The 19808-nt window shown below is 28.2% G+C and overlaps 3 protein-coding genes across 4 annotated transcripts; 1 reads left to right on the top strand and 2 right to left on the bottom strand.

Moving 5' to 3' along the window:
• Positions 1–743: 743 nt before the first annotated feature.
• LOC129965993 (Golgi SNAP receptor complex member 2-like) lies at positions 744–1702 on the bottom strand. The gene has a single exon (XM_056080322.1). It carries the CDS (start codon positions 1471–1473, stop codon positions 835–837), a length of 639 nt encoding a protein of 212 aa, XP_055936297.1. The 5' UTR covers positions 1474–1702; the 3' UTR covers positions 744–834.
• A 602-nt stretch (positions 1703–2304) lies between these two features.
• LOC129965426 (REPTOR-binding partner-like) lies at positions 2305–17385 on the top strand. 2 transcript variants are annotated; one of them, XM_056079286.1, is made up of 4 exons: positions 2305–2463; positions 13105–13317; positions 16351–16463; positions 16585–17385. In XM_056079286.1, exons 1-4 carry the CDS (start codon positions 2416–2418, stop codon positions 16610–16612), a joined length of 402 nt encoding a protein of 133 aa, XP_055935261.1. In that variant the 5' UTR covers positions 2305–2415; the 3' UTR covers positions 16613–17385. The 2 variants fall into 2 exon arrangements, with proteins under 2 accessions (XP_055935261.1, XP_055935260.1); XM_056079285.1 differs by lacking the exon at positions 2305–2463 and adding an exon at positions 9321–9476.
• LOC129965425 (vesicle transport protein SEC20-like) lies at positions 3885–5811 on the bottom strand. Its single transcript, XM_056079284.1, has one exon. The coding sequence runs from the start codon at positions 5719–5721 to the stop codon at positions 5011–5013; it is 711 nt and encodes a 236-aa protein (XP_055935259.1). The 5' UTR covers positions 5722–5811; the 3' UTR covers positions 3885–5010.
• Positions 17386–19808: the final 2423 nt, after the last annotated feature.

Below are 19808 nucleotides of genomic sequence, written 5' to 3'. Positions count from 1 at the left end.
CAAAGGTAAAATTCCTTTAAACAAAACTTTAAAAATTTTTTTCGTAAACTAAAAATGTAAAATGCATTTTGCACCCAATCAGAAAACATTTTTTTTTAGTCAACACAATATCAAGTTACTACAAGTTATTAAAATATTTTATATTATCTATGATATTAATTTGTCAATATAACTAACCATGAATAATGTATATAATTTAAAGAAAATTTCAGAAAGATGTGTATTTTACAAATCTAATGATACTTGATACTATAAGTAAATATTTGTTTTGCATCCTTGCATGAAATTTCTTGTAAATAGTAATTTTTTGTACTTCTATCAGAATAATTATCTCATTCAAACAAGCTGCTCCCTTGTTTTTTTTCTGGCTTACAGAAACACATAATTGAAAACTTGATGTATCCAAATTGACATTACACAAGTTTTTAAAATACAAAGAGAATTAATTGAATCAAAATTTCAAAAATTAAACAGCTGAATATCATTTTCAAACTTCAACTTGTCACCTTTATAAAAGAATTTATTAATTGTAATGCCTAAATTCTTTTGCACATTAACAGAGTAAAATTTCTTAAATATCTCAGCCTCAGCTTTTTTTTTTTGATAATAATTCATCTTTACAATAATTTGTGAGCATTAATTAAACAGCATTAATTAAACAATTGCTAGTATTATGGATGAAAATACTAGCAATAACATTTCTCAATTATGAGTTTTAAAGAGAGCAAAATAGAGTAATCAGAAACAAGTACAGTACATTTATTAATATACGTATATATTTTGGAATATTTTGTACATAAAAGATCAAATTTAAATTCCTAAATGCACTGCAACTCAAGTCAGGTACTTAACTACCAAAAACATAATCACGCAGGTGACAAACATCCCACCGAACAAGACGTATTTGTCTTGATAGGTACGTTTCTCTATAAGCCTCATAACCGTGTTGGATAATCCTAAAGTGTTAGCTATGTCCAATATCTTTTTGTGAGCACCTTTTAAGGTCACTCTCTGTTCTCGCAAATTGGTCAAAATACTATTTCCAGATCCCAGCAAATCATCCATTCCTCTATTTGCATTCTGGAGACTAGTATTATGTTGCAAAGAGTGGTCAATCATGATGGTAGTATTCTCTTCATTAGTGGAGAATTTTTTACTTAGCAACTCTTCTCGTTCTCTCATTTCTTGCTCTCGTAACATTCTGCGATGTATTGCATTCTGGAGAGATGTCTGATAATGACGACAGTCGTACTTCAGCTGGTCCACTTGAACTCTAGCAGCAACACGACGACTAGGGATCTCTTTATTGACTAAGATATCCAATTTAGAACAATTGTCATTTATCGAATCCAAAAAAGATTGGATCTCTTGTTCAACCAGAGGGGCTTTTTCAGGCGGACTGCGCTCTAAGCGTACGAAATGACGATGGACTTCCTCCAACAAGGCACTAGTTCTATGATATAACATATCCATGTTAATTTGGGATGAAGATCACAGATTCTGATTTATCTGAATTAATTCAAGAAATGTTTATCTGAAATTTCGGCACATAATAGCGAATTTAATTCTTTTAGTTTGAATTACCAAGTAGGGATTAGTTCATAAATGAACAATAAAGCTTTCAAATAAATGCAAAGTACGTGTCAAAATTGTGATCAATTGACACACGACGTATCAAGATCAACAAGCAGTAACAGTTAAAGGCTGGACCTAATCCTTCTTGCAATAAAAGATTATTTTTAAATTGAAAAAAATCTCCATCATCAGGCCTAAAAAATTTCACGAATAAAAAATGATATATGATTTTTTCGGAATTAACAATCATAGAAGGATAACTAAATCTAAAAAAAAAAAAAAAATCCTATTCAAAGTACGAAAGTTTAATTCATTCGCAATTTTAAAAATCTTTCTTTTATTAAAACAATAAATTCCTGATATAAAAGTCTATTATGCGTAGTTATTTTTGCATTATAAATTCGAATCGAGCTTATAATGTATGAATAAATCCCTTAAAATTACTCCTATGGGGAAAAATTGCTTTCAACATTAAAAGCAGTTTTGATTGGAAGCTAAGGATGCAATGAAAAGACGAGAACATTCTGTCCGTAACGTAATATGTTTGTAGCACAGAATCGCAGCAAAATAATAGCGCCGCATAAACTAATCGTATGAATGTATAATTATTTAAATGTAATATTTATTTTAGCTTAAATTTCAATTTATTTATAAAAAAATAAATGAAATATTTCTTGAAAACAATTAGAAAAATATTCACAGCACAAATCATAGATGATGACATCATGAGTTGCGTCATCCTGCCAATTTTTATGGCAGTTTTGCAGAGGTAAACAATCACACGCTGGTATGTTGTTAAATACGGACATAACGCTCTCTTACAATTGTGGTTAATTTACAATGCAATCAATGGAAAAGAAACATCGCGAGTATGGGGCGAATGACAAAGTAAGTGTCTAAATCCTCCTTTTTGTGATTATTTTTCTCAATTAGTACTTCTGTATGGATGGTCATGTGATTTTGTTTTGATGTAAAGGTAAGCCTAATCGAGTTTTTCGAACATGAATGTTAGTTTCCTGGAAGATTTTTTCCGAATTTTTGTCAAGAAATGCCAATATCGCATTAGTTTTCTGTTTAATAACTATTTATGTTTCTAATTTTTATTCTGTTTGTCGTTATTTGTGGAATTAAAAATCAAAGATGGAGACTTACTATGACTCTTCGGAAACTACTAAGATCAGATTATTGTTATTAGAATGAATATATTTAAACAAATTAAGCGTTTTCCATTTGTTTTTGTCTGTATTATTAAAAAAATGCACCCGTTAAAATTTAAAAAATTATTTTTTAGTTATAAAAATTTCTAGTTCTTTTGTGAAAATGTATCATTTCCATACAGAAGAATAAGAACTTAAATGATAATTTTAATATTTTGATAAGTTAATTATTAGGGTGTACAAGAAATATGGCAATTTCATTACAAAAATTCCTTTATTTTCGTATTTAAAGCAAAAACAAAGCTTTATAAATTAATAACATATATAGCATACATAAAAGAATGAAAAAGAAAACAACTTAAAAAAAAACAGTTTTAGTATTTACAGTCAAATACATGTATCACAGTTTTTTTAAAAAAATGCAATTAAAAAGATGTATCAGAAAGGCTATTTTTTAATTAATTGAAACAAATTTTGTTTTATCTTGTATAAATTGTATGAATATATTTCTGAAGAAGAATGTTTTTTCATTCTAAAATATTAAAAAAAACTAGTAATATTTTGTAATTTTCCATGTTTTAAATCAGCATTTGCAGTTTAGGTTTGTTGAAATGAATTTCAATTTATTCCATAAATTTAAATGAATATTAATCTTTACTTGTTATAACTTTTTGATACCGAAAAAAATTAAAGATATCTATTAATGTACCATATATTATCGATTGATGAAAAATGTGTTTAAATTGGCACGCAAAATGGAGTCTTGACATTAATTAAAGGGATTAACATGAACAGATACAGTGTAGTGAAACAAAATCCACACCAATATGCCTATTCTTTATTCCATTAAAAATTCTTAATGTAAAATGTTAGTGTAAATCGAAAATTATACTTTCAAATTAATTTGTATATTATATTCTTGATCAAATGGATTTTCTTAAAAATGCTTTATGTAATGAAAATCACTTATAACGGATTCTAAGATATGGAGCATATAAATGTAGAATATTCTTAATGAGAAGCTATTGAATACAAACATGTAATACTATTTCTGGTACTAAGTTAACTATAACTGAAAATGAATATTTTAAAAGAATGATCATAAATATATTAAATTCAATTTTAATAATATATATTGTCATTTTATGAGCTGCTTGGTTAATTAAATGACTTGGTAAAATACTTATTTTCAAAATAGTATTTATAACAAGTGAAAAAAAATTTAAAAAATATATTTCATATTACCTGGAAGAAGATTGTCAAAATCAATTTGTAATGTAATTAATTGCTAGATCCGTATTTCGCTTTTAGTAGGACACAAAAGACAAGAAATTTCAAATATGAATGTTGGGATCTTTGATAAAGAAATAACAAAAAATAATCTGATAACAATTTTACTTATTTTGAATTTATGTCTTGGGCTCTTTATAAATTTTAAAAGAATTTCTTTCAACATCATGAAGCCTTATCTTTAAACTAATTGTAAAATTTTTTTCACTCTAATTAATAATTTGTATTTTTAGTTGAAATCATAAGTCATAATAGAATAAATATGTTAAAAATCCATGAAACTCATTCAATCATGGTTTGTAATAATAAATTAGATATAAAATTATTTTGAAATATAAATAAAAATTTTGTAATTTATTCATTAAATCGTGCAGCTCTTCATAATAATTGAAGTAAATTAATTGCACATGTGAATAAATAATTATTTTATAAATTACCGGACATTCAGAAAATATCTTACCGATTTAGATCATGATATAAGCGAGATGTTCATACTGTAAAAAATAGAGTATTTTATTAATATCTTATTGGGTAATTTTTTAAACTGTATGCTTCTGAATTGGAATTCAACAATTTCAATTTAAATCATTAAATAGATTTATTTACAACCCCAAACCACTTGGTTCTAATAGTATGCAGATATATTTTTCAAAGCTTGTCGGTAATCTCGTTGAAGTAAAGGCATTAATATAAGATGAAATAGCTTTTTACAAATAGAGCATACATTATAGCCTTCACCTTATTATTTAGAATGATCTGAAATGGAAATAAAAAATCGCCGTTTATTGCAATTTTTGAAGAAATTGCATTAAATTATATGTTTATAAACTTTTCTAATAAATTATATGTTTTAAAGCAAGCAGTCTCATTCAATAAAATAAAAATTCAGCAGCAAATAAATAGTTCACAAGGTCTTTCATTGTTCAAATGTGCTTGATTAGGAATGTATTAAAACCTTTTTAAATAATCCATATTTCAAAATATTTGTTTAAAAGAGCCTTTTTTGTACAATATAAAATACACAAGTAAGAAAGAATATCACAGCAAGAACAATAAGTACTTTGTCTGTCACTTCTCGTCTTCCATATTTTTGCAATAATGTTTTTGACTGATGAATGATGCTTCCCATTGTTTTGAATTCCTCTCGTGTATCAGTGACCACTCCAGAGGAGCTTATGAGGGTATGCAGAGACTCCTCGCTTTGCTTTACTTGTGTAGCCATCATGTTTTTAATTGATAACAGGTTGTCAGTAATGCTGGATGACTGTTTGGATAAACTTTCCTTATCTGCTCTGACACGCTTGCGAGGTGCCGTAGTACTCCTCTCAAATAATTCTTCCTTGGTTTGCTTGTCAAGTAGAGCTTGAGTAGCCAAATTAGCTTTCCTCAAAGCAAATTGATTAGATGCATATTGTTTTTGATATTTCTCTACATCTTTAAGCAAATTGTGTTTATCACTGTCCTTGTCTTGTTCACGAGCCAAAAGTTCGAGTTCCTCGATAGCCTGTTTCATGGATTTCATGCCCTCCGATACTTGCATGTTCAGAGTATTGAGAATCTCTACCGGTCCTTTACATTCTCGGATATCTTGCACTAGAGCTTTCACTTGCAAGTCGGATTTGACGATATCTTGTTGAATCAACCGAATGGTGGATTCATCATATTGGCGACTGCTTGTAGATTTATCCGAGTGAAACATTTTTTAGCTGGAAGTTCCTGAAACAAACTGTTAATACAAAAAGTTAACTGATCCCACAGTTAACGTTTGTAATTCGACGTAGTATCTCCGTGACTGTTGCCATTTTGTAGAAAGATATCAAACTAATAAAAGAAAACATAGCAGTTTTTTTTCTCTGTTTGTTTCAGTGAGATATTATAATTTTCATTTATAGTATAACAATTTTATCAGAATAAAAATTTAACCTTTAAAATAATCGATTTAATACAATTCACATTATTTTATTTATAATTCCTAAACTTTTAAAATTAATACGATCTTTTTACTAAGTTAAATTATAAAGTGTAGATGATTATTAAAATGTAATAAAGAAATGTATTTAATGTGTGAAATGTTTTATCTTTTAAACATTAAACCCCTCCCCGCTCATGTAATGAAACTTGCCAAACAAAACCAAACTTAGTTTGCGTCTATTCCATTTTGAGCGGGGGGGAGATGAGTAAGACACAGAGCGTCCTCTACCCAGAAATGCGTAGTTGAGTTTGTCGTGATTCGGTTTTGGCGTGAGCGAAAAGACCGGTGGTTTTGAGTAAGAATTTTTTTATAAATTGTTTTTAAATTTTCGCATATTTCTTTAGGTGTTGAAGGAATTTTATGTTCCTGCATGCATTAAATATGATTTATGTAATCATTGGGGACTGAACAATGATTCGAATGTTTTGTAATGTATTGATTATTAGAACGTATTTCAGTTAAAAATTATTAAAAGTTTTCTGAAAATTAATTAATTGTATTTTTCTAAGACACTTTTGTTAGAATTGGATAGATTTGGTTTACACAATGAAGAATTTAATATTTAATTGGAAAAACAATTTTTTTTAAGGTCTGTTAATAATTATTGGACGTTGTTGGCTTGTTTCCACTGTTTTTTGTATAAGATTTTTAGCATTATTTTTGAGTAAAAAAAAAAAAGATTAAAAAAAATTTTTTTTAGCATATTTATATTTAGTTATTATTCTTTTCCTCATGTTTTTAAAGAAATAATTAGGCCATTATGACAATGTAATGTGAATTATTAAGATCCATCATTATTCCATTCACATATTTATATAAATATTAATATTTTTATACAGTCTATTGCTTGAAACAACTCTCTAAATTAGTTTGGTTGCTTTATGAAAAGATTGCCACGATATCTGCACATGCCACTTCTTTTGACCCTAAGATTTCATACCTGTTTAAAAACTGAAAACTTTGAAGTTCTGTATAATAAAACATAAAAAAGAAAACAATAAAAAAAAACAAGCTTATATTGTAAAATTGATAGATATTTCCTCTTTCACCAAAAACTCTTCATTAGGAAGAAAAGTATATCTGTATGTGTTAAAGCTTATCATCAGTGGCTATAAATGTAGCTGTTTTTGGAATTAGATTGTGCACTTATTCAAGATCAAATTTTAAAGTTGTTCTGTCACCTTATTGAAATTGTAGTCATTCATGTTCAAAGGTCTTCTCTCCTCTGTCAGTGGCTGTTCTCTCCTCTGTTGGGCAGGGTGATTTTATGCCTTTTTAATGACTTCATATAAATGTTCAAATGATACTAAAAAGTTTTAATTATATAAATAAATTTACCTATGATACATCTGAGTATATATTATAATGTTATAAATAATCTCAGTAAATAATTAATTGCATTAAATTATGCATAAGATAAAACATAGTATCCTGAACTACGTCATTATATCTGGGATATTAATTTATTTCTATCCGAAATAATTGATGTAAAATAAAAATAGCAAAGTAATCAAGCTTATATTTTCTATTATAAGATTGTTTAATCCTTTTCCAGAATCTTATTATTCATGCATTTTATTGATTATCAAATAAGTATGACTTTGGAAGTTTCACCATTCTTTCAGTTATCTATTGCATATGAAAAAGATTTTGGAAGTAATGTAATTTTAGTTATAAATTTTTATATCATTAAAGTTTTTGCTTAGATTAGATAACTTGTAACAGTCTGTAAAGAAACATTTGTTCAAAGATAAATTAATTGAGTTGATTCTATTGTCCATTTAATCCTCTGACAGCTGCATCTTTAAACATATACGTTAACAGGTATGTCACGTTGAGGGAAATTTTCTGTTTTTTTTTTTAGAATAACAGTTGTGTAAGGATTATTTCTTGTATTATTTTCTTATTTTATTTCTTCTTTATTTTCTTATTTCCTTCAAATGGATTCCATTCGATATATCCAATTATATAAATGGCTCTTTATTAATTTAATAGAGGAGTTTCTTTATTATTTCAGTTTGGCTGTTGTGGGTTTTGTAGCATTAAATATTTAATGAACTTTTGAATGTCAGAGGATTAAAAAAACAATTCCTGTGCATAGTCGGTGGATTCGAATTCTACTTTTTGGTTATGATCAGTAACGATCTAATTATTGCTGATGATATGAGTAACATTGCTTATTAATGCAACTAACATATCCTATTAATTTGGTTTTTTTGAAGTATCGTATTGTTTATGAAATGCTTTGTTTAACAAAAGATAATGCGATATAACTGTACCAAAAAGTAGATTTCAACCGGTCAGGGGTGATTGCGACCCCATTTAAAAAATGTAAGATACCATATATTTTGAAATTATTCAGAATAACCATTTATTACATATATAAACATGCTTTGACATATTTTGAAGCAATTTTATTAATAAAGCATTCAGTATAACCTTTCAAAGACTTAAATTTTTTAAAGTTATTATTATATTGCTTCACTTAAATACTTACCTTTATAGTATCTCTTGTTTTAAGAAGTATTAATTTTAATTTGCTTTTTGGAGAGAGGGTGGTTTGTAATTTTGAGTCCTGCCACAGTTTCATTAGTAAAACATGCTCTATAATTTTTTTATTAATAATTTCACAAATTTAATTACCTTTATAGTTTTCCTATTTAAAAAAAATAATAATAGTTAAATTTTGCTTGCTTTTTAGGAGAGAGTGTTTTCAAGTTCTGGACACTATTACATTAATATTTTTCTTTGCCAGAGTATGATCAGCTAGAGGCTTTTATGTAGAAGATGGATTTTATTTGGATTTTGAGTATTCTTTTAGAATCTTTAGTCTTCCAATCAACATAATGAAGATAGATAAGGAATAGGAAAATAATTCATGGATTATATTGAGGCATGAAATTATTTTATAAATTATTCCCTAAAATATTTATTATGTGTGGCAAGGTAAATTTTTTTTGGGAAAAAAAAAAAAAAAAAAAAACACTTTTTTTTTTTTTTTTTGGTTTTGTTTATTTTATAATTGCACATCATCTAGATAACCAGGGTCCAAGGTTGTCTAACACTTTGCCACATTATTTCTAATAAATAGAAGTTGAATAATATATTTGTTCTGAAAAAATTGTAAGATAACAAGCCTGCTTTTTATAAAATGGGAAATTCTGGATTTGAGAAAGTAAAAATTGTGGAAATGGACCATATTTGAAAACTACAATCACCCCTGTATCATTATAGAATGTATCTATATGTATGGAATTTAGTTTTACAGAAATATGATTTTCAACTATATAAGGTTTATATTGTTGAAATATGCTGTTAATTATTTGTTCACTGACTAAATGCCAATTGGAGACTAAGTGCCTTGGCATTTGTGATCTTTCAAGTTACAGGCCACCATGTCTCGAGCCCCAAGAACTAATCGTCAACAATTACATGTTTCAAAATATCCTCGAAGAAATGCAAAAAATAAGATAGCTATGGAGGTAAGGTCAAAATTTGTTATTTTGTTGTTGAAATTGACTTAGAATATTTAGGCTGAATTTTTTTGTAGAAGTCTTGATTAAGATTTATTATCATTGTCTATATGAAAAGAAATCTTTTTATTCATTGTTTTTGCTTCATTGATTTGGCCAATTGAAAGATGATATATTAATTTGGAAGTTAAAGTATTTTGTAACTATAATTTTATTCATTTGTTATTGAGAAGATGATGCTTAAAAGCAATTATTCAGAACTTCTGCATTGAGAATTAAGGATTGTTATTGATTTTCGTTAAATATATATGTTCTGAGTACTGGTTAAAATGCATATAATTTTCTGATCTAGGCTGCTGATTTCTGGAAGTAATTTTATTTTATTTTTTCCTATGGAGCTTGTTTGGTCTTCTTCTATATATATCTTTTTAGCAGTACATCTGAATTGCAACTTTCATTATTTGAGTTCATTATTTATTACTTCAGTTCATTAACGTATTTCATATACTGGAATGTTTGAATTCAGTTCATTTGAGTAGCAATTGTTATGCATATGTCAGACAGTTCCTTCCAGTAGATCAATTTCTGAAATTTCTTCATTTTATTTTTAATTGTATGTATTTTTATATTAATATAAATAATTATCAAAAAAAAAAAAAAGAACTCTGCTTTTTTTTTTTTTTAATTTTAAATATTTTCTTACTCTTTGGAAATTTTTGAAGAATTTCTTTTCTTTAGAATTCTTATGTCTGTTTCTGAGTATGGCACATTTTTGTTCCTTGTATTTTTGATGTGGAATATTTTAAAACACGTATTTCTTCTTGTAATGTAAAAATATTTTTTTAAGTGTATTTAATGTCAGTTTTGTAGTGGTTTGAAAACCTCCTCAGTTGGACATTTTTTCTTTGTTATTTAAAAACAAATATTTAATGAAATTTGTTATATTTCTGAAAGTAATCATGTTGTGCTATTCTGAAAAGAAACTTTTTTTTTGTTTTTGTTTAAAGAGTTAGATTTTTATTCATTAGAAAAGTTTTGTCTTGAAGTGATTTTAATAGTTTCTCTTTTTAAATCCTGTACTATTACATTAGTTTTTTTATGCTATTAAAATAATATAATGCCTTTATGCTTTATGCTATTAAAATAATATAATGCCTTTATGCTATTAAAATAATATAATGTACTGTGTTTTTCTTTTTATTATTCCAAGAATTTGTTGCACTTTTCTACATATCCTGATAGTAAGGTTTCAATATACAAATGTTAGTGAAAAAATGATAATTTTTTTTAAAGGCATGAGCAGTTAAAGTTTTAAATATCGTAATCCTTTTTATGTATTTGGAGAAGGGTGAGATTTTACATTTTGGTATACGTTACTATTCTTGGTGCATTGGTTGCATATTTTAAATGTTATTTATCAAACAGAACTTTATTATTTCAATGATGTTTCAAACTTTAGTTTATCTTAGTGCATGTTCTTAGTTTTTATTGAAAAATCATTAAAATATTTTTTTGAAGTATTCTTTTTCTTAGTGAAATAGTTTAAAAATTAGAAAACACTGAAAAATTCCACTTATGCTCTTATAATTGAAATTTTTCATTTTTGTAACATTTCACAGTTAAGTTTCTTAATATCTATCATGAATGCCATATATCCTTGTTCCAGTAAAATGAGAACAAAAACAGAAAAGATAATCTAAAAAATCAGTAATTTTATATGTAATTATATTTTGATTTACTAATGGTTTGATTTCATTATAATAATTTTAAGAATTACTTGAAGGGAGGTAATTTATTATCAAGGAAAATCTATTAAAACATAAATTAATTACAAAAATATAAATTGCAATTTTTGTAGTTTGAAGTATAGTAGTGAACTTAGCATCAGGTTTTGATCCCATATTTAATTTTAAATGAAACCTTTTTGATCTAGATTTAGTTAGTAGTTAATTTTAGGTCAAACATTATAAAAATGATGTAATTATATGCACAGAACTTGTTTGGATAATTTTTGAGCAGCTTTTATTTAAATGTTTTTAAAATTAATTTTAAGGAATGATTTTATGAAGTTGACCCATTGTCTTTGAAAACTTCTAACACATTATAAACCTGATACTGTATGATCAAAGTTCACCACAGTTTTAAAATATTTTTTCTTACACTTAGTATTATTAAGTTACTGAAACAATTGTTTGGTAGCACATAATTTTAAAGATTGATTTTTGTTCTGCAGTGAGGTGGCATATTACTTCACGAATTTCATTGTTATCCATTAATTGGAATTTATGGTGGTTTTCTGTTTATTTTGTATACCAAATGTGCAAAGTTCCATAGATACAAGACAAGGCATGTTTTTTGGCAACCATGGTACTATACTCTGTTTCACCCTAACTTGGCAGTATTGTAAAAGGCAGAAAATGTGACGCTCCGCATTGGGAAAGAGTTCCCCAGCAATTCCGACTTTAAAATAGTTAAAATGCTCAGAAATTTATCAAATAATATCATAAATTACAGAAATCTTTTTTTTATCAGTATGTATTTAAAATTATTCTCAAGTTAGAAGTGTTTATCTGTTAAGTATTTTGTAAATAAAGCGAACAAATAAAACGAAACGATTGACATAATGAATTCCACTTTGGCTAGAACCGGTCTTCAAGGTCAAATATTTGGCGCGCTTTTCTTTTACGTCTCCGCCAACTCAGCTTCATTTAGTTCCCAACCATTATCATCTTTCGTACTTTTTTATTCTCGCTTTTTTACCAGCTGATATTTTTGATACTATTAATCACATTAGTAGTTATTAATTTTGTTTGGTGAATATTTATTCGATTCGTCATTTCTATTCACTTCTAAACTGTCTGAAAAAGAAAAAGTGTTACACCGAATACGCTGTGCGCACCTTCAAGACGAGTGAAATCAACAAAAAGTGCAACATGAAAACAGAAATAAAGGCATCCAGTCCTTTAAGTACCCCTGGAAAGAAGCGATCAGGCTCAGTAGGTAAACATTCAGGTCATCTTATGAAAAAGTAAATATAATGATGTAAAAATGATGATTTTACATTAAAATATGATGATTTTACATTATCCTGTATCTGACGAAAAATCCATGCATTTATTCGTAGAAATGAGATCCCAACATTAGATAAAGTTTTAAAAGATGTGAACGATGATACAGATATCTTTTCTAAAAACATTAACCGAACTACGCTTTACAGAACATTGAAAGATTTAGGGTTTTCTTTTGAGAAACGATGAAACGAAATGAAATAACTTTAATGATTTATTAAAATAATGTATCAATAATATTGAACAAAATAATGAAAATAAGGAAAAAATTAATTCTCTGATTTAAAATGATAATATAATAAAGTTAATAAATATTTACTATTTGGCGAAAAATTAGTGAGATAAAGTTCCGCCAGCGATCTACATTTCTAGTAACTTTATAGTTTAAAGTAACCCAGTTCCCCTCACAGCGACTGTGATTCGGCATGCGTAGAATATTCACTACTGCCAAGTTAGGGTGAAACAGAGTATAACAGAAAACAAATAGATATTTATGCTTTATAGTTGTTGTTGACTTAGTTGAAAAATATCAAATTTAGTGCCCTATCTAACTTGTGAAATTCTATTAGGTGAGTGGAGACAAGGAGGAGCGCAAGGAAGGTCGCAAGGGGCGCAAGCCGGGCAGGAAATCATCAAAGATCGACATGAAGGCCAAGTTGGAACGCAGTCGACAGAGTGCCCGGGAGTGCAGGGCTCGGAAAAAAATCCGTTACCAATATCTGGATGAATTGGTAGCGGACAGGGAGAAGGCTGTCTTGCAGCTCAGGAAGGAACTTGAGATGGTAAGACTGGTATTCTTTATTATTACAATACCTTGATTATTACAATACCCTGATTACTATATATTATACCCTAATTATTATTATTATACCATGATTTTTTATTATAATACCCTGATTATTATTATTATTATACCCTGACTTTAATATTGTTTATAAAATTTTCATTTTTGTATACATTTCACAACTACTGAATAACAGAAGTCCTGTTTGTTTTATTAAATTGATAACCATTACAATTATGCCAGTAATATAAATATTATATAATATAATGATTGTATGACTTATTTTTCACAGTACACCTAATGAGAGCCTATTAACATATATTGCCTTCTCCGTAATAAATAAAGTAAAATGCTATCCTAATCAGTCTGTCACTACCTCGTATAATAATAATTTGAATACCTCGACTTGACAAATGGAACTTTTTTTTGTAACTCTAGAGCCATTAATAATGATTTTAAATTTCCGGTTTATTATTACTTTTTTCCCAATAAAGTGATATTTTTGATCTTGAAAATTTCTGTAATTTATAGAAAAATATTAAGTATTATTTTTTTGAACAACTTTGAAAACAATAATGTTAAACATATTAGATATTTATGTAAACTTTTGTTTATGTAAACTTTTGATTTTGTAAAAATATATTATTGGTTGTAATTATTAGTTGCAAAGAAATTTTTGAAATATAAAATCTTTTTGAAGAAATATGTAATCAATGCAATTATAGGCAATTTGAAAATGATATATCATTTATAATATATCAGATTTTATAAATAAAATTAAGTATTTTAACTAAGTTTTTAAACATATATTTAATATTTGATTCTTAAAGTTTCATAATTGTTAATTAAGGCATATTAATAATAATTTAATATGTAGAAAAAAATTTTCTTTAAATAATTTTGCTAAATACTTTTTATTGTGATTGAGTCCAGAGAATCTGATCTCATCATCATTCATTAAAGTATTTTTAAAATTGCATTTGTGGTGTTGTAAAAATGAGTAAACTTTCAATTCCCTTATGAGTCTGTAATATTCCATGCCACTTTTGAATTATATCCAAACAAATTTTTAAAAAAATTCTAGTTTTTGTGGAAATCTAGTTACAATATCCATATATTACATATGCATTTTCTATATATTCCTATACACTGTTGTAAGAAATTAAGAGAATTTTTATATTTGATCTATGATCTCCAGAACTCATTCTCGAGAAATTCGTTGACCAGAAGAGCTCTATGTGGCTTCGCGTTATCGTCCATTAATATGAACTTGGGTCCCACTGCACCCTGGAAAAGGCAAACATAGGGCTCCAAGATCTTATCCCTATATTTTACACCAGTTACAGAGCCTCTGTCAAAGACGTGGAGAGGTGTGCATCTAACATGATGCCTGCTCAGACCATTACACCACCATTGTCATAACTGTCGATTTTGTGGACATTGGAGGGTAGGTAGTGGGTCCCTAGCTCTCTCCATATGAAAGTACGGTGAGAATCGGTGTTTAGGCTAAAACGGGACTCGTTGGTGAAAAGAACGGTTGCCCATTGCTTCATACTCCAATCGCTATATTGCCTGCACCATGCTAATCGGACTCTCCTGTTCGTAGATGTGAGCGGGAAGCAATCAGCTGGTCTTCTGGCAAACAATCCTCTCTCATTCATTCTCTTGGAACAAGTCATCCTTGATACATGGGTTCCTGTGACTACATACAGGTCCCGAGAGAGCTGAGAGGCTGTAGCCCCTCTGTTACGCCTCGCTAAAATGGACAAATGGCGATCTTCTCTGGCCGCCGTGGCTCTTTGACGACCCTGCCCAGGCTTTCTCTTGATTGATCCATTATCCTGTCCTGGAAGCGTTTCCATAGGTTACACGCGACACTGGGCCTGCCTTTAACCTGCCCACAATTTGCCACCTCATTCCATCATCTAAACGTTGGTGGTTATTTTTTTTTACTGTTCCGATGTGAATTTCGCCGATGTGTGCTAGCGAACGAAATTTGTCTTACCCTCCATGCGCTTATAAAGCCGGTTTTTCTGCTGGCTCCAACTACACACACGTGTACGCTTATGTATTAGATGTACAACACTTGCATTTTTACCTAGAAGCAGTGGTTTTTCCTTCAGTTCAGTTCTTTTCATGCAGTTCGATAAAATATGTAAATTCTCTTAATTTCTTACACCAGTGTATTACAATATCAAAATTTTTTCGTTTTAGTTGTGAATTTATCTGTGTTATAAATCTGAGAAATTATTTGCTTTGCAGTTTTATCACTTAATAATTTTAAGAAAATACTGTTATGGAGCAACATTTTAATAGATCTTATATTTCCACTGCTTAAACATATTTTGTACCCAACTGTAAAATTAAGAGAAATATCTGAAAATAAGAGGAAATTCAGTTTTTTTTTCTGATTAGAAAAATTTGAAGTTGCTAATTATTTCTTCTTGAGCAAAAGTGTTAAAAAAAAGTTTTAGGTATTATGTATTATTGTAATATTTCATTTTCAAAGACATTGTTACAAGAAAAGCATATTTATTTTTGGCAATAACTTATTCATTTAAGAATATCTAATCTGCGTACTTTCAAATTTTTGGGATATCAAATAGGGTACTTTTTATTTCGTTTTCATACATAATCTTATTTCTTACCTGCGTGTTAAATACAACTTCTTTCAGAATAGGAATAGAAGTTTCTGAAAAAGATTTTCATCATGGAGTGACTTGGTTTAATTTCACAGCTTTCTCTGACTTGCGTAGCCATGTCATATGTCTCTGATGATTATATAGAATAAAATAACCCTTTCTGTGCATCTGTACTGTGTGTTGACACTGAACTCTAAAAATTAGTAAATGTTGTTATTAATAACAAACAGAATATAATCTTGTATTACTTTACTTTTTAATTAAATTCATGATAAAAAAAAGAATGAAGAGTTTTGATATTTGCCATCATGGGAAAAGCGATTTTCTATGAGTTTCATTGTTATTTGTTGAATCACAATATGTTTCTTTTTTTTTCCCCCCACCCACAGTATACACAGTGGGCACGGGCCTTGGATGAAGGCCACATCCCTGACTCTGCACTCAAAATGGTTGAGGAAGAGAAGAGGAAAGAAAGGTTATCTGACAGGGACACCAATCGACAGTGAGTTCGTCACTGGAAGATTCTTATAGTTTCTTTTTTTTCTGATACAAAAACTTATTTTTCTAGATCTTCATGATAACTGATTCCTTTGTTTAATAGCAGTATCTTTTAAATTCATCAGATGTAACCCATATCTCTCCTTTGAATGATGAAGAGGCAAAGGATTCATATTAAAGAAAGAAGTTTTTTTAAAGTTTTTTAGAAGAAAAGAAAATTGAAAGTATTTCATGGAATTAAGTTGGACTTAACTTTCATTGCAATATTTTTGTTTGTAGTGAAATTCACCAAAAACATGTAAAAATATTAGTATGGACATTTTTTTGAATTGTTGTCTTTCATTTATTGATATGATAAAAACTATTTGAAAAACATTTGTTGAATTTTATACTTTTATGATGTAAAAGTTGATGGGTATGCAATGATATCTCCCAGTGGCTGTTGGTAAATTTCCTGGACTCGTAAAGTTACGAAATTTTGCAATTTATGGATCCATCAGTTTTATTAGATATATATAAATTCTATAATTGTTTACAGAGTTTATATACATCTTTTTTTCTTCTTTTTTTTATGAAAGGACTTAAAATGTATTTTTGTAAATAGCCAATTCAAATTTTGTTGAAAGATGTAAAAATTTAACTATATTATTTGTTATGCAATACAATTGTTGTAGGATTTGTTTTGTTTTTATGTTTGAGTTTAAAATGCTTAAATTATGTCTCTTTTGCTTTAGGATTGATTATTTTCACATTGTTTCAATTTTTTAGATGTAAATTTTATATTGATTTATTTTAATATCCAGTTAACAAATTGCTTTCAGTTGTTGCTTTTTAAAAAATTGTTAACTGAATAAAAAGATGAATGATTTTGGTGAAGTATTTGTGTATTTAAATTTTGTTGTTAAATAAAGGATGATGAGATTGAATTAATTGTTTGCTTTATTATCTCATGAATTTTTCTTGAGACACTAGATTAATGAACTTTCATTTTTAATATACATTAAAGCATAGATTGGGCGATTGATCTAGGAATTGAAGGAACTTTATTTTAACCTTCAGTAATTAAAATTTATATAAATTTTAAAAATTCATAGCCATTGAATAATTGGCTAATAATTTATTTAATTTCAATTAGTGCTAAAATTGATTTATAATAATTGTAAAATATATTCAAGTAACACAGAAAACTATCTGTGTTAATTAAATATTTTCAATATTAAAATCTCAACTTTATTTATATTGCCTTAACATCACTTCAAGAGTAATTAGCTAGAAAAAAAAGACACATTTCTATTAATCGAATTTTAAGTCCAAATTCAGCAACTTTTTACCATAATGCATATGTTTCTTCACTGCATATATTTGTTATATTTGAAATTTGTTCTGATTGCAACTCCAGCACTTCTAGACTTTAAGGAAGTAAAGTACCGATTCTTTTCCGCTTCAAATCCAGGCCCCATGCGTAGTGAGTTTTCAAGGGTCACATAGTGAATTGATTGGACCTGCATTGCTTTTTGGTTCATTTCTTTTCATTAAAAAAATCATTTCATTTCATTTTTTAATTTATTCTATTTTCACTGAACATCAGACTCTCAGAAGCAGAAGAACATTTGAATTTTATTGTGTAAAAAGTAAGAAAATTTGATTAAAAAAAGCATTTAATTTTTAAAAATAAAGTTCTGGGAGTACAGGGTACATAGTGTCATGAAAAGTCCTTAAAAAGTGCTTAAATTTGGAAACCATTTTTAAGCACCTTAAAAGTGCTTAATTTTGAAAAAAAGATCCTTAAAAATGCTTAATTTTCTCGATAAATGCAAAGAAGATATTCCTTTTTGTTTTCACTGATGATAAATCGAAAGCAGTCATAGATCTTTGTTTACTGGATATATCAAAAAAGAAAACCGATGAAAGGAAAGCATTCTGTGAAGGGATGCAGGAATTTTTCATGTTAAGATAATACTTGAACTTTTTTTCAGCAATGGGCACCGGCATATATTGGAATGATTATTCCGAAAGCGCGAAATATTAAATATGCCGAACTGCTTGCAACTCGAAAAACATTTGAACTTCTTTTACAATTAGAATTCTAAATAGTGAATAATTTATTCTAGTTATGCCTGGTGACATGTTCAACTCTTTATGTGTTCTTAAAGACCACGCAGATTAGCTCTGATCGATGAAAAATAAGAATACAGTATGGTGCGTAAGAGAAACTGATACAGCTGAGATGGAAGAAGTTCTTCTAAAAGCGTAACATGGAAAATATTTATATTTCACTGCTTTTATTCTGATTACCATGAAGTCTCAATACATATTCAATCGTCATTCTTGTTAATATGTTGTTTTGAACTATTAGGAAAGGGATTTTACTGTACGGTTATTTATTGCGATTGTAATTACTTTCGTCGACTGCGTAAAATCCAGTGAAATGAAATTTTAAGTTGAAGACGGAAGTTTTCCATAATTTCTTTTGCGGTGTACTTTTTACAATGTTCCCATTCCTTTGTAAATTATCATTTGTTGAACTAATCGACAAATGTTAGCAGATTTTTCTAAAAATAAAAACTAGGTCTGATATTTAAAATTTAAAAGAAAAAAAAGTTTTTAGATATCTTTATGATTTAGATTATATATTTTTTTTTGGTTTCACAACGAAATTTTTCTTTATCGCTCTATAAAAATTTGTCTGATTAATACAGAGCATCACTGAAACAAGGGATATGAAATTTAGTGGACTTCTGGATTTTAGAGGCTCACTAAGGATGGATTTTGCAAAATTTTAATGTATTTTCCACATAGCATTAAGGAATATTATGGCACAGAATTTATTTTTACACCTTCTTAAAGGTGTTTATACAATATTTTCCAACACTTTTCCGTGAATTTGGTTGCCACTTATTACTTCTCATTTACTTTGAATGCCTTGGAAAGCTTGCATTAAACTGTGGTATTAATGGAACGATTTTCCCATTAATATCTTTCGAATCTGACCTCCTATAGTATTTTTTGATTTATTTCGTCCTCTTTTAAAGCTTCGGAAAAATACTAGCCACTCGCATTCCATCTATAATTTCTTACCACTCACATTTGTAAACCCATTTTTTTAGACCGAAAGAAGCAAATTCATATTGTACATATGTTTGGAATTCAGTTCCGATAAAGAAACTTGATGCAAAAATCCGTTGGTGAACACAATGCGGAAAGTATCGTGTACAGCATTTGTAAGTTATCCTGCATAGATAATTAATGCTGTCTACTTTCTCTTGAATATATTCAACAACCCACATATACTCTGCATTGTGGAAATTAAAGAACTGTTACAAAAAGCTAATGAAGCAAAGAATTTTTC

This window comes from Argiope bruennichi, chromosome 4 (genome assembly GCF_947563725.1).
Source record: "Argiope bruennichi chromosome 4, qqArgBrue1.1, whole genome shotgun sequence".
Classification (NCBI taxonomy): Eukaryota; Metazoa; Arthropoda; class Arachnida; order Araneae; family Araneidae; genus Argiope; species Argiope bruennichi.
The sequence above is the reverse complement of the archived record's forward strand: the minus strand, read 5'-3'. Positions and strand labels throughout refer to the sequence as shown.

Excerpts from the sequence above, each read along its gene's own strand:
- LOC129965993 (XM_056080322.1), bottom strand. The coding sequence starts at position 1,473 with ATGGATATGTTATATCATAGAACTAGTGCCTTGTTGGAGGAAGTCCAT.
- LOC129965425 (XM_056079284.1), bottom strand. The coding sequence starts at position 5,721 with ATGTTTCACTCGGATAAATCTACAAGCAGTCGCCAATATGATGAATCC.
- LOC129965426 (XM_056079285.1), top strand. The coding sequence starts at position 9,390 with ATGTCTCGAGCCCCAAGAACTAATCGTCAACAATTACATGTTTCAAAA. Across the intron at positions 13,318-16,350 it reads TCAGGAAGGAACTTGAGATG|TATACACAGTGGGCACGGGC; the intron begins GTAAGACTGGTA and ends CCCCACCCACAG. Across the intron at positions 16,464-16,584 it reads GACAGGGACACCAATCGACA|ATGTAACCCATATCTCTCCT; the intron begins GTGAGTTCGTCA and ends TAAATTCATCAG.